Source organism: Hemiscyllium ocellatum, chromosome 13 (assembly GCF_020745735.1).
Source record: "Hemiscyllium ocellatum isolate sHemOce1 chromosome 13, sHemOce1.pat.X.cur, whole genome shotgun sequence".
NCBI lineage: Eukaryota > Metazoa > Chordata > Chondrichthyes > Orectolobiformes > Hemiscylliidae > Hemiscyllium > Hemiscyllium ocellatum.
This window is the reverse complement of record NC_083413.1, coordinates 28,663,785-28,679,431: the sequence shown is the minus strand read 5'-3', so window position 1 is coordinate 28,679,431 and position 15,647 is coordinate 28,663,785. Positions and strand designations below refer to the sequence as shown.

Here is a 15,647-nt window from a genome sequence, read left to right as displayed (position 1 = left end):
TGCTTGAGGTTAAACAAATGACATCAATGATCAATGAAATACTTGACAGCTCCAACTTCTCCATGGGAAATGTTTACCACTCATGGTATCTTGGATGTCCTCGTTTCTAATGAAAACCCACAGCTTACTGGTGAAATATTCAAAGCATTTACAATGACACTTAGCTTTCAGCATGTCACAAATTTACCTAGATACCGTCAATCTACTGGAGAGAAAGAATAAGCAGTACAGACAACGAAAGGTCCTGAAGTAAAATCCAGATTTGTTGATTGATCTGCATATTTACTTCTGCATATTTACTGCTGATGGGTGCAGATCAAAAAAACTTAACTCCCTACAATGCACAGCCCTCTTGCTTCCTAAAGACAATAGTAGGGCAATTCACATTACTTCCAAGAAGTACCACCAATCAGACTAGGCAGGTGTAAATCTATAATACGTTGCCCGTGTAAAAACATTGACTACAATGAAAAAGGACAACTAGTCTGGATGAAGGCCATTCATAGGAAAAGTATTGTTAGAGAGCAACTGCCTGGGCAGCATCAATCAATCATGAAGGCCGTGTCACCTCATCTCAATGTCCCAGACTACCCTGTTTCTATCCTTACTGCAGAAACTATCTGCTAAGTGAGAACAAAGTCATGCAGTACTGGTAGTGTGCCACAAAAGTGCCTGTACTTTCATCAGATCCTTTAGTTCCTTTGCTATATCATTTGTAATGTCATTTTGTTTTTGTAAAATGGTGATTCCTTTCCAAACTGCTGTCACATTTTCGTAGAATTACAGAACTTTACAGCGTGTCACTTTTTAAAATAAATAACCAAGAGTCAAATTGTGTAAATTTCTCCAATCTTTACATCTTACAAATACAATCCATTTCATTCTCAAATGCTAGTGTGGATTTTGTTTCTTTTCCTGTTTGTGCCAGGGTATTGTATGCTCTAAACCTCTCCACATACTTTAATTACTGTATTCCTAGCCATTCCCAATATTTTGGGTAGTCATTGCTCTTTTTTCCTTCTTGAGACCTACATCTTCTCATTTCTCTATCCTGAAATTAATCTACCAACTACCTGCCCACTCCACCAATCTACTTTCTTCCTTGCAATTTGCAAGACTCCCGCCCCCGGGCACACCTTTGCTTACATCTCTTCCCTAATGAGGCACATTTACTGCCAAGTGCCTTCATTTTTCTAACTGATCGAATATGTGGGAAGTCCTTTCATTCCTTTTACCTATGTGCTCTAACCTAGGATATTTTCACTGTTTCAAGATATTAAAATGTCATAGATTTATAAATGTGTTTTTTTTCACTAGCAAGAAATCAGGAACCATGGGCTGTGAATCTAAAATCCACTGATTACCAGCTACTGTGTCTGAATGGTGCACGGGCAGAAGTGAATCAATGGAAGGAGTGTAATTTGGCTAAGGTTCCATCTCATGCAGTGATGGTCCACCCTTCCACGTCCATTACTGCTGTCTTTGGCTTGCTTGATAAAGGACAGGTAAGTAGTTCAGGTGCCACCTCTGTACTACAGTGGCATTTGCAAATTAAGAAAGGGATATCAATATAAACATCTTACGAAATTGACAAAGACTGAAAAAATTGACTTGAGTGCTATCTCAATATCTATAGATAATTTCCTTAAATCCTTCATTTGCCACCCACTAGACCACTCCTCCAACTTGTCAATGTCCTTTTGGGGTTCCACACTGTCTTCCCACTTTAGTGTCACCTGCAAACTTGGAAACTGACCCTTGCATACTAAGATCCAGATTATTATTGCCAATTCCTGGGGCCCACCACTACAAACTTTCCTTCGTCCTAAAAAAAATCTATTGACTATTATTCTCTGTTTCCCATCACTCAACCAATTTTGTCTCCATGTTGCTGCTTTCTACTTATACCATAATCTATACCTTTTCTCAAGTGTTTTATGTGGCTCTGCATCAAATGTCTTCTGGATACCACATCAACAGCATTAACCTCAGCAAGCCATTTTTTTACTTATTCAAAATCTACAGCAATTTAGTTAAACACTATTTCCCCGTGGCGATCTGTGCCATCACTTTGTAATCATCCAATCTTTTTCTATATGATGACTAATTGAATTGAATTTATTGTCATGTGTACCAAGGCACAGTGAAAAGCTTTGTCTTGCGAGCAATACAGGCAGATCACAAAGTTAAGTAGCGTAGTTAAATAAATAATGGGTAAACAGCAGTAAAAACAAAAACACAGGTACATTTTACAGGCGAATGTTAAGGGTTTGTGAGTCCATTCAGTGTTCTAACAACAATAGGGTAGAAACTGTTACAAAACTGGCTGGTGTGTGTGTTCAGGCTTCTGTATCTTCTCCCTGGTGGTAGAGGTTGTAGAAAAACATTGCCAGGGTGGGGTGGATCTTTGAGAATTCTGGCGGCCTTTCCTTGACAGCGGGCCTGGTAGATGGCTTCTGTAGATGGGAGGATGGCCTTTGCGATTGTCCAGGCCGTGTTCACCACTTTCTGTAACCATCCCCGTATCTTGCAAAAAATTCCATCCCTACCATAACTCCTGTGCTTGTTGTTGTACCAACTCTTTGTCAAATAACTTACTGATATAAAATTTTTTATCTTGTTTTCATATCCCTCCCTGGTCCTTCACCTTTGTAATCTCCTTCAGCAACATACCCTCAGATATTTGCATTCATCTAATTCTGGTCTCTTGTGCAGTCCCAAAGATAGTTGCTATGCCATTGGTAGCCATAACTTCAGTTGTCCAGCCCCAATCTCTGGAATTCCAACTCCCACACCTCACCACATCTGTATCACTTTCCTCCTTTAAGACACTTTGAAAGCTAGACTCAGTTTCTTTAATCATCTGATCTAGTATCTGCTTGTATGACTCAGTGTGATACAATGTTGTAAATTCCTGTGAAGTACTTTGATCTGTTTCAACATATTAAGAGTGCATGGACATTGTTGTTCTCTATTTGGAGCTCCCAAGAATCTACAATCCCTTTCTCTTGCTTATCAACATATTGTCATTTGAATGTACAGGGCTAACTTTCACATGGATGCTGATGGCATCCTGTTGTGTATTCTATGTTGTTTCACATCAAATTTTAGTTAAATCATAATTTCCTGGAATTCAGGAATATTTCCATCGTTGCTTTCATATCTACTATAAATTTCACTCAGGTCTCTGAATACTTTTAACACCTTCCCAGCCACTGTCAGCTTGAATCATTATTATTCTCTACCTTAATGCCACTTTGAACCTGGAGTCGCGTTTTACATTCTGCAGTCTATCCGATACTAATATTAATGTCCCCTTTTGCAAATTTGGCTGCTTGTGTCCCATCCTCATCCCCCTGTTGCTGAAATTATTTTGCATGCCTTTATTTATTGCAGATTCAATTAATCTAATGATTCTATTACTGGTCACGCACTGTTCATCAGTTCCAAATTTGTGCACATCTGAAGGTTACATACTTTGTTTCATTCTAAATTTTACTCACCCATAATTCTTATTTTGGTTTTTCTTGGTTCTCAGTTCCTCACATTGCATTTTAAATTGTCATCTTTCAAAATTATGAGGGGCATGGATATGATAAACAGATAAAGTCTTTTCCCTGGGTTGGGGGAGTCCAGAACTAGAGGGCATAGGTTTATGGCGAGAGGGGAAAAGATATAAAAGGGACCTAAGGGGCAACGTTTTCACGCAGAGGGTGGTACGTGTATGAAATGAGCTGTCAGGGAAGTAGTGGAGGCTGGTACAATTGCAACATTTAAGAGGCATTTGGATAGGTATATGAATAGGAAGGTTTGGAGGGATATGGGCCGGGTGCTGGCAGGTAGGACTAGATTGGGATGGGATATCTGGTCTGCATGGACGGGTTGGACCGAAGGGTCTGTTTCCATGCTGTACATCTCTATGGCTCACTGGTTTCTACCCAATCTCTTCCACCTCTTTCCTTCTTCTGAATACTTTTTTCCTCCATCTCTTGCTTTTATGCATTTCCATCCCTTCCACTGTGTATTTGTGGGAGAGACTGAAGTTCAATGGACCCATCTCTTTAAACTTCCCATTGGACCCAATGATACTGTGACAATCTTGGTCATTCCACTTAATCTCGCCGTACCTGAGTCAAATGTTAATTTCTTTATGACCTTTTGTCAGGAGCCTCAGCTTTACATTAAAACTATCATTGTAACTGATAGCAAGACAAAGCTTTTCACTGTGCCTTGGTACACGTGACAATAAATTCAATTCAATTAGTCATCATAGAAACTGCTAGTTTCTAATGAAAATAACAAATTCATAAAACATATTCTTAGCTATTTGCATACCAATTATCTTGTCTTTTTTTTTGACTGCTCATTTTATTAAATATTTCAGATCTTGTGGAGTCAGGGGAGGGTGGCTGCTGGTGGAGAGACAGACAACCTGTTCCTTGATCACAGTGCCTAAACAAGGGATTATGTCAGAACAGCTAGGGGCATGGGGAATAGAAAATAGAAAATATTAAAGCTGCAAATCCATAGCATGATCTTTGCTTTGTTTCAAGGAAGACTGACTGCCCTAAAGTTATGTACAAAGGTGATATTAAATAAATTTGTTAAATTAATGCCTGAAAGTAAATTAAACTTCATAGCGTTGGGCTTGCATTCACGGCAAGTGAAACTCTGCAAGTTATTAAACTGTAAAAGGTTTTTGCTATTTCAAACTTTTCATTCACATCTTATGACTGGAGATTTGTTAACTCAGGAACAGGTTTCCCACCTGCTGCTTAGGTAACATTTTATGCATGGTTCTCAGCGATCACACCTTTGATATCAGGAAGTTAGCCTCAGTCATTAACAACTTGCTGTTCAGCAACCTTACAGTTGGCAGCAAGTTGAACTGTGCCATTCATAAATGTGTTCAGGTATCCTAGACAGCAGAAACCTAATATGCATGACTCTGAGATTGTTGCTCATGCTAAGTGAAACAGCTTTCTATTTAAATTACTTCGCCAAATTAGGAAAATTCAGATAAAATCATTTGGTGGCATTCCAGTGATTGGACTGTGCACGAACCAAACATTCTATTGGTTTGTGAATATGCTGTCTGCTGGGGCTAGCTGTGAGAGATTCACATCACACATGGAACAAGATCAGATCAAAATAAAAAATCTTGATATTTAATAAGTGGTATAATTTTTAAAAAAAACCTGATGAGATAACAACCAGAACTGAATGCCAGATTGTTTAGCTTTATTTAACCAGTACTGTCAGGATTGCCTAAATTTATAATTTATGGTTCAGCACATTAGGCTATCAGCATTCTGCATCATTGTGCTAAATAATCAGTTTTAATAGTACGATTTCCCTTGAATTTGTACATGTCAGAATTTCTGTTAGGCTGGTATTTACTTGTCATTGCTAAATATAATCAGAGCTGATTTTTTTTAGAACATTTACAACGCCCGCTTTGCAATGATATCATTTTCAGGTTTTAATGTAGAGTCATACAGGATGGAAACAGGCCATTCAACCCACTATGTTGACCAACAAACACCAAACTACACTAATCCCATTTACATGCACTTGGTCCATATGCCCACTGTTATGCCCTGGCATTTTAAGTGATCATCCAGATGTCCTTTTTAATATTGCAGGAGTATCTGGCTACACCACCCTCTCAGGTAGTGCATCACATATTTCTACCACCCTCTGGGTGACAAAAAAAAGTTCCTCAGATCTCTTCTAAGCCACTGGTTTCTCACATTAAACTTTTGCCCTCTGATCTTCGACACACCTGCCAAGGGGACAGAATTCTCATGATCTACCCTGTCTAAGCCTCCCATAATTTTGTATACCTCAATCAAATTTCCCCTCAAGTCTCCTGTACTCCAAGAAAAAAACCCAGCCTTTCCAGTCTTCTCTTATCACAGACTTTTCATCCCAGGCAACATTCTGGTTAACCTCTGCACCCTCTCCAGTGCAATCATGTCCTTCTGAAAGTATGGTGACCAGAACTCTGGCCTAACCAATGCTTTATAAAGTTGCAACAAGTTGTAATGGATACCTTATCACTTAAGAACATGCAGAATAAAATCTACTGGTCTTTATCCACATTTTTGGGTGAAGAGAGGGAGGGCTTTGTGTGATTATTTAAAAATCTATAACAATGAATGTAAACCAATAAAAATGTAACTTCTGGAGTGAAGAGCAGGAGGGAAATGGTCACTTCAGTAAATACAAAAAACTGTTATTATGGATTATTAGTGTTCTAGAACTAATTTGAACATATCTCTTTCAAGCAGTCCTCCCCTATGAAAGCATAAAATTGAAAACTAGTCCTGGCGTTTAAAGCAAATTTCACAGACAATATGGGGTACAAACTATGTATCACCACGTCACGCCTACCATATCTGTTAGAATTCTTTGAGGAAATAATGAGCAAGTTAGACAAAGGAGAGCCAGTGGACATGATCTATTGGATTTCAAGGAGGCTTTTGCCTGAAATATCGACTTTCCTACTCCTTGGATGCTGCCTGACCTGATGTGCTTTTCCAGCATCACACTCTCGACTCTAATTTCCAGCATCTGCAGTCCTCACTTTCACCTGGAAAGATTAGAGTCCATAGTGTTAGGGGCAGAAGGCAGAGGAGGAATAAAGGGGTCTTTTTCCAGGATGGCGGTAACTAGAGGAGTTCCATATAGGTTAGTGTTGGGACCACAACTATTCATGTTATACATTAATGACTGAGACAAAAGAACTAAGGGAATTGTTGCTTAGTTTGCAGATGGCACACAGATAGGGACAGGTAGTGTCGAGAAAGCAGGGAGGCTGCAGAGGAATTGGACATGCTAGGCGAGTGAGCAAAGAAGTGGCAGATGGAGTACAATGTGGAAAAAGAGTGAGGATACACACTTTGCAAGGAAGAATAGAGGCATAGGCTATTTTCTAAATAGGGAAAGTCTTTGAAAATCTAAACACAAAGGAACTTGGGAGTCCTAGTTGAGGACTCTTAAGATTAACATGCAGGATCTTTGGCAGGTAGGAAAGCTAACGCAATGATGCCATTCTTCAAGATGGCTAGAGTACAAGAGCACAGACATACTGCTGAGGCTGTATAAAGCTCTGGTCAGAACGCATTTGGAATATTGAGAGTAGTTTTGGGTGCTGCATTTAAGGAAAGGTGCTCGACTTAGGGGAGTCAAGAGGAGGTTTATAAGAATGATCTAAGGAATTAAGGGCTTGTTGTATGATGAGCAACTGAGAACTCTGAGTCTGAACTCAATGGAATTTAGAAAGATGAAAGGAATCTGATGGAATCTTACAGAATACTGAGGGGCCTGGATAGCGTGGACATGGAGAATATATTTCTAGTAATAGGAGAGACTGTGACCCAAGGGCATTGAATGAAGGGTTGACTTAAAACTGAGATGAGGAGGAATTTCTTCAAGAAGATGCTGGCTTTTCTGTGGAACTTACTGTCACAGGGGAATTTGGAGGCCAAGTCATTGAGTGCATTTAAGATAGAGATAGATATGTTCTTGTTTCGTAAGGGTATCAAAGGTTATGTACAGAAGGCAGGAGAACGGGATTGAGAAACAAATAAGCCATGATCAAATATCCGAGCAGACTTAATGGGCTGAATGTTCTAATACTGCTCATATATTTCTGGTCTAACACAGTAAAAGTGGAAGACATTACTTTGATTAAAGCTTACTAGCACTTCCATTGCTGATTTTTTTTTTGTTGCCTTAGTTTACCTTTGCATCAGAATTCAAGACTGAAGTACACAGAACTAACCTTTCAAGGAGGTATTGCTGCACTATCAGAGATACTAACATCCAAAATAGATGATAATTTCCAAACCTGAGGTGACGTTAAAGATTCAGCAGTAGTATTCAAAAAGAAATATAGAGTCCTCTTGATGTTTGGAACAATAGTAGTTCCTCAGATATTACCATAGTGCGAAGAAAGCACACTAAAATGCTGTATAAATGGATGCCTTTTCTTGCAGGATTTCTTTGGGAAAAATGATAATCCTAATGACTTCGAGATGTTTAATTCATCAGCGTATGGTGGAAGTGATCTGCTGTTTAAAGATTCTACTGTTAGAATCATTTCAGTTGGGGAGAAAACTACTTACCAAGATTGGCTTGGAAAAACCTACCTGGACGCAATCAAGAAGATTGAATGTTCTGGTGCAGGTGAGTTATACCCCTATCTACTTGTATGAATATCATGCCTTAAAAAGGAGCATTCTATTTTTGATGCTTTATCTCAAAGCTTATTGTTTTTATCAGTATGTTTTCTGCCTATCTCACCTGAATTCATATTGGATTACATTCCCCAAAGCATTGTGATTTTTCATGCTGGTGGTGCTTCCACAAGTCTTGTATACCATCAAATTCATGGGACATTGACGCCAGTGCTGGGAAAAAGGGACCTGTTCCGATGGGATGGTCTTCATCTGAACTGTACTGGGACCAGAGTCCTAGTGAATTGCATAATTAGGGCTGTAGACAGAGCTTTAAACAAAATGGGATGATGGAGTGTGGTGGTTGTGGCAATGGCACGTGGGAGAGATAAGAGGGCTCAGTTATAGGGGAACTGAGAAAACCCCAGGAGCTAAGAGTGTATAACTCAGGAGAGGTTATTAAAGTTCCAACACAGACACAAATAGGATCGAGTGTTTAGAAAAAGTTAGCAATCAAACTTCAAGCACACCGAGCAAGTGAATGACAATGAGTAGAGGGATGGTTAATACAGGACTAAAGCTGTTCTGTCTGAATACACGCAGTGTAAGGAGTAAGGTAAATGAGTTTGTGGTGCAGATTGAAATTGGCAGGTATGGCGTGGTGTGCATCAAGGAGACATGGCTACGGATTGGAAGGATAATATTCAAGGATATTATTGAAAAAATAGGTAGGTGGGCAGATGGAGTGAGATTTCCTTATTAGTAAGAAATAAAATGAAATAAATAGTAAGAAACAAAGTAGGGTCAGATGGTGTAGAATGTGTGGATAGAATTGAGGAACCGCAAAAGTTTAAAAAACCATAGTTGGAGTTATGTAGAGGCCTCCAGATAGTAGTCAGAGCTGGGGCACAAGATACACCAGAAGATAGAAAAGATGTACAGGAAAGGCAAAGTTATAGTGATCTTGGGGGATTTCAATATGCAGGTGGATTGAGTGAAGTTGGTAATGGATTGCAAGAAAAGGAATTTGTCTATGAGATGGCTTTTTGGAGTAGTTTGTGGTGGAGCCCAATAGGGAACAGGCGAAACTGGATTTAATGTTGGGCAATGAGGCAGATTTGATAAGGGAGCTTAAGGTGATGGAATCCTTAGGAGGCAGTGATCATAATATGGTTGAATTTACTTTGCAATTTGAGGGGGAGAAGATTGAATCAGAGGAAATGGTATTACAGCTAAATAAAGGCAACTACAGAGGCATGAGAGAGGAGCCTAGCAGCAAAGACATTGGAACAACAATGGCAGGAGTTTCTGGGAGTAATTCTGGAGACACAGCAGAGATTCATCCCGAGGAAAAAGAAGCATGGTACAGGAACGATGAGGTAACCATGGCTAACTAGGGAAGTCAGGGATAGCTTTAAAGCAAAAAGAGTAGGCATATAATGTGGCAAAGGGCAGTGGGAAACCAGAGGAATCGGAAGCTTACAAAGGCCAACAGAGAACAATAAAAAAGAAATAAGGAAAAGATTAAATGTGAGGGTAAAGCTAGCCAGTAATATAAAGGAAGGCTGGAAGTGTTTCTTCAGATATACAAAGGACAAAAGAGAGCCAAAAGTGGACATTGCACTGCTGGAAAATGACACTAGAATGATAGTAGTAGCTACAAGGAAATGGCTGAGGAACTGAACAATTATTTTATATCAGTTTTCACGGTGGAAGACATGAGTAATATCCCAAAAATTCAGAGCCGAATATGGTGGGCATCACCAAGGAGAAGATGCTAGAAAACTGAATGACCTGAAGGGGGATAAACCACTGGACCAGACGGACTACACCCCAGAGTTCCAAGGGAGATAACTGAATATGTAGCGGAGGCCTTAATGGTGAGCTTTCAGGAATCGCTAGAATCTGGGAGGGTCCTAGAGGACTGGGAAATCACTAACATGACACCCCTGTTTAAAAGGGTTGGTAACGATTTGCCATGATACATTCGCCACCGCCAGTTCGCCACCAGCATTTCACCACTGGGGTCGTTTGACCTCTGGAGACTATTCACCACCAGAAATATACTGATTGTTGTTGTATAAATAAAGGGGACTGAAGTATGAAAGAACAGGCGGGAGGGAAAACATAGTACATATTAATTAAAAAAGGGGTGAAATAAATATCATTTTATTGGTTCATACATAAAAATGAGTTACAAACACTTGCAATGGCAAATCGTCCTCAGCAGCCAATGGGCAGTGGCGAATCATCCTCAGCGGCCAATGGGCAGTGGCAAATCATCCTCAACGGCCAATGGGCAGTAGCGAAGCATCCTCAGCAGCCAATGGGCAGTGACGAAGCGTCCTTGGCGGCCATTGGGCAGTGGCGAAGCATCCTCAGCGGCCATTGTCCAGTGGCGAAGCGTCCTCGGCGGTGACAGGGCAGTGGCTAATTGGCAGCAGCGAATGGTCCCATTTGGGTTTAAAAAGGCAGTAAGACAAAAGACAGGAAAATTACAAGCTGATTAGCCTAACCTCATGGGTGTGATACTGGGATTCCTTGTGAAGGATGGGATTTCTGAATACTTATGTCTGACAAATTTGCTAGAATTCTTTGAGGAAGTAATAAGCAGGTTAGACCAAGGAGAGCCAATGGATGTTGTTATGGACCAGGCTGGACCCCTCAAAACATTTCAAGGTAGTCCAGACCTTAACATTGCTGGTTGTTTTAAGCAGGTATAAAGTGGATATTCCAGAAGAAATGTCACTGATCAAATCACTTAGTTTTAAACAAAACAGAAATTATTTACAAGATTACTGAATGAAACACAAACAACAGAAAACCAAAAACCGAATAACTTAATCTATCTGAAAAACCAACAGATCATCCCAACTTAACGATGCGGTTCCAAATACTTGCAACAATTCCCATAAACACCCCGTGGCACAAAAGGTAAAGTCAAACCCAGGGTCTTACAAGATAGAAGTCAGAGAGGGTATACCAGCCTGAACCTGCGTCTGTGGGTCCAGCAGTTTTTTTTCTCACCACTGCTAAAAGCCAAACCAAACCAGAGAAAAATTGAGCTGGGAGAACTGGCACTCTCCTTTCATTGTAAAAGTGTTTCTTAAAAATTGTTTGCCTTCTGCCCGTGGCATTTTCTGTTTGCTATTACCAAATTGGCCCTAAAATCCCTCAACCCCCAGACTTTTCAGAATCTCTGTCATTTACAATCTCTGTGAAAAAAATACCAAGGACAGCATAACCGTATCATCGGAGCAGCTTTGTCACAATATTATCAACCTGCACTTCAAGAAGGCCTTTGACAAGGTGCCGCACAAGAGACAACTTTGTAAGAGAATGGCACTGGTGTTAGAGGCAAGGTACTCACATGGATAGAAGCCTGGCTGTCTAGCAGAAAACTGAGAATGGGGATAAAAGGGTCTTGCTCAGGATGGAAGCCAATGACAAGGCATAGGGGCATTCTGGCTAAGTTTGCAGATGATACAAAAATAAGTCAGGAGTCAGGTAGCATTGAGGAGGTGGGAGGCTGCAGAAGGATTTGGACAAGTTAGGAGAGTGGGCAAAGAAGTGGTAGATGGAATACAATGTGGGAAAGTGTGAGGTAGGAAGAATAGTGGCATGGACTATTCCTAAATGGGGAGAAAATGCAGAAGTACGAAGTGCAAAGAAACTTGGGAATTCTAGTTCAGGATTCTCCCAAGGTAGACTTGTAAGTTGAGTCAGTAGTTAGGCAGGCAAATGCAATGATGACATTTATCTTGAGAGGATTTGAATATAAAAACAGGGAAGTACTCTCTAAGACGCTGGTCAGACCACGTTTGAAGTATTGTGTGCAGTTTTGGGCCCCATATTTCAGGAAGGATGTACTGGCCTTGGAGCATGTTCAGAGGAGGTTCTTGAAAATGATCTTAGGAATGAAAAGCTTAACATGCAATGTTTGAGGATTCTGGGTCTACTCTCAATGGAGTTTAGAAGGATGGGGGTGGGGGGGTGATCTAATTGAAGCTTACAGACTACTGAATGGCCTGGACAGAGTGGATGTTGGGGAAAACGTTTCCATTGGTCAGAGAGACTAGGGCCCATTTCATTGACGTTGAAAATGTGTTGCTGGTTAAAGCACAGCAGGTTAGGCAGCATCCAAGGAATAGGAAATTCGACGTTTCGGGCATAAGACCTTCATCAGGAATCCGAAACGTCGAATTTCCTATTCCTTGGATGCTGCCTAACCTGCTGTGCTTTAACCAGCAACACATTTTCAACTGTGATCTCCAGCATCTGCAGACCTCATTTTTTACCCATTTCATTGGCGTCCCATCCACAACCTTCAGCATTTCTTCCTCTTCACCACTGATGTACAGTAGCAGGATTATGTACTATTTACAAGATGTAACACACTGAACCCTCTCCAACAGCACCTTCCAAACTCACTTCTTCCATTACCTAGCAGGAAAGGTCAGCATTGTAACTCCATCACCTGCAAACTCCCCTCCAAGTTGCACAGCATCCTGTTTGAAAACTATAATACTGTATCTTCGTTGTCACTTAGTCAAAATCCCAGAACTCCTCTCCTAACTGTGTGCGCGCCTGACCCCAAGGACTGAGCAGTTCAAGGCAGCAGTTAACCACTACTTTCCCCAGGGCAGCTACAGACAGCAGTGAATGCCAGAAAAGCCATTATGCCATGATCAAGTATCAAAATACTGAGGGGTTTAAACCTATTAGTCTGTAATTTCAGTTTCACAGCTGCTACGCTGCTCCTCCTTTTATGACAGTATTATAAAATGTGGTATTGAAAATTTAGATTTTGTTTAAAAATTTGACTTTTGTTCTACGAGAGATTTTCCCCTAATTACCCATCTTTCTTCCAGCGATAACAAGGTCATCGTTGTGTCTGCTCATTTTAATGCTGCACAGTTTCTTCTTATAATCACCTCCATGATCTGCCACAAGACTCATTTCAAATCGGAAATGTGCAGGCAATTCATCCTTGTTGAACCGAACTACTCGAGGAGAGGAATTGAAACAATAAAAACAAAAACACACTGCATCAGATAAAATGAAGCCCAAGATTGAAAATGCTACCAAGCTGCAACAAAACAGACATGAAAAGCAATAAAAGATGGTTCATTTTCCTAAGCTCAGAAATGTCATAACAGTTTGAGAGATGTCACACAGTACCTGATTTAAGGAGAGTAATTTGTAGATTTAAACATGTTATATGTGGAACTGGTAGAAAAATTATTTGGGGTTGATCATGACTGTTTAAAGAGGTCACTGTATGTAGTAATTTATTAGTTGCATTCAGCAGCACAGCTTCTGTAAAAGCAGATGCTACATCATTGTGTGTACATGCCATATTATTTACTGGTATAAATAATGGTTTACAAATACTTAGCATATACTGTTTACATTTCATGGGACAACTTATACAACAAAGTGATTTTTGCAGAATGCTTTACAATGTAGGTACGCCTTATATAGAATTTTCAGTGGAATCTCTTTGAAGCAGTTGTGATTAGGCAAATATGTCAGAGCATAAAAAAATTGTCTGTTACTTATCTTGTGCATACCATCTCTAAAGGCAATAGCCATATCAATGAGCATATGTGTAATTGTTTCCTTCACAAATGTGTAACACCTCTTTCAAGTAGAATTGTTCTCCCCAGCAGCTGTAGTTGTTTCGGTAAAGTTAGCTTCTATTCATTGACATTTATTCTTTAAACACAAAACTCCTGAAAAAACTGTTTTAGCCACAGAAACTTTGGTAAAGCTCAGAAAACACTGTCCATTATATTTGGAGAGGAGAAATTTGTAGGTGAGGTGGAGAGTAGTAATGAAGTGGAAACAACCAGAACCTGGGTTACAGAGGAGATAGGCATGAGATGTGGAAGTTTAGAAAATAAAGAGAAATAAATTTAGAAATTAATGAAGGGAAAAGAAACAGGATTCACTGAAATCTAACAGAGGCAATAGGCTGGCTAGGTTCCTATGGTAATGTAATATCATAGAGCACAATATAGAGCTGTCTTAAAACTCTATGTTTTCCAAAGGAATTGAAAATTCATCTTTGATGAACAAGTTTTGTAATTCACTTGTGAAAAGTAATCAATTTCCTTAGGTCCCCCAGTGGAATGTTAATGGATTTTGAGTAAAAGGAACAAAAATTAGAATCCAGTCATTTACTTGGTTTTTAATCTAGTCTCGTTTGCAATTAAATGGGATCCAAGCAGGCAGCTTATTCAAGGAATGCAGGGATAAGAAATTAAAATGCACTAAGGACTTCTCTTCAGAAGTTGGATGAAGGTGTATTGCTGGAACATTGGAAATGGCATTCTGTTCCTTAATCTGTACTGCGTAATCAACGATGCAGATACTGGATGCCAGTTTGATGTGTATGCCAGGTATGTACTCAACTTTGCTGACAGCCACAATATATACTTTATCTGTAATTGAATTCAATGATGCTCTTCTTAAACCCTAACAACAAAATAATGTTCCTAACATTGGCAGTAACATTTTATGTTTGCTATAATTTTGAAGTTAGTCATTTCCCATCAATTTGCTCTTCAGGTCACCAAGGATCATCAATCATTTATTAGCTGCATGGTTGACAAGGCCAGCATATATTATTGCCAGGCTAAAGTACAATAAGCTTTCCAGAGAATGTTAGTTTTGCAACAATAATTTAATATCCCTTTTGTTAAAAGCTAATATTCTGTGGTAAATTTTATAGTACTGTTAGAGAGCCCAATGATGTTTTACCTATTAGAAATAGGCAACAATGGCAGTCTGTAGAAGTACTTTTAATAAATACTTTAAAATATTCAAAGATATATTACTTTTATTTTTGAACAATTATTGTTACTGTTCTCATTGTACACCATTAAAAAGCATTGTCTGGTGGATATATATGGTAGAGTCCAATAGGCCAAATGATTCCATCTGTCCTCTGATATGTTTTTGAGAGTATTGTGTTAGATTTACAATTAAGTGTTGTTAATGACCATTCCTGTGTGGGTGCACCTTAGTTCATCAATAAACGAGACTCTTACCCAATAGTGATACACAGGATTGAAAAGAGAACACTCCCAATTGTATTCTGGCTTACTGGAAAATATTATTCCCCATCATGTGACATCTTTGTCATCTTCAAAATGAATATAAACTCTCATCAGACTAAGGCTAGAACTATAAACCAACAGACATTATTAACCTTTGGACATGTATATTTTGGAGCAACTTACAAACATTGCAATCTTGCTTGAAATATCAAAACAACAAAACATCTCAATGTTATATTGGTCATTAACTTTTTAAATGGTAAAGCTTGACTTGTGGGTATAATTTAGTTTTCCCGCCTTGTTTTAGACTGACCTACAGGTTGCATAAAAACAGATACAGATGATCTCTACTGAGACTGTTAACAATTGAAAACAAATTTGACCAGTGACCAGTTAAACT

General features: G+C 39.4%; 1 protein-coding gene across 1 annotated transcript in view; it reads left to right on the top strand.

Annotated features, from left to right (window-relative positions):
- meltf (melanotransferrin) overlaps window positions 1-14,964 on the top strand; it is a 75,380-nt gene extending 60,416 nt beyond the window's left edge. Inside the window, exons 14-16 of the mRNA XM_060834091.1 lie at window positions 1,318-1,505; window positions 8,004-8,193; window positions 13,055-14,964. Of these exons, the coding sequence (XP_060690074.1) occupies window positions 1,318-1,505; window positions 8,004-8,193; window positions 13,055-13,113 (437 nt within the window). The 3' untranslated portion in view covers window positions 13,114-14,964. The remainder of the gene's footprint in view (window positions 1-1,317; window positions 1,506-8,003; window positions 8,194-13,054) is intronic.
- Window positions 14,965-15,647: the final 683 nt, after the last annotated feature.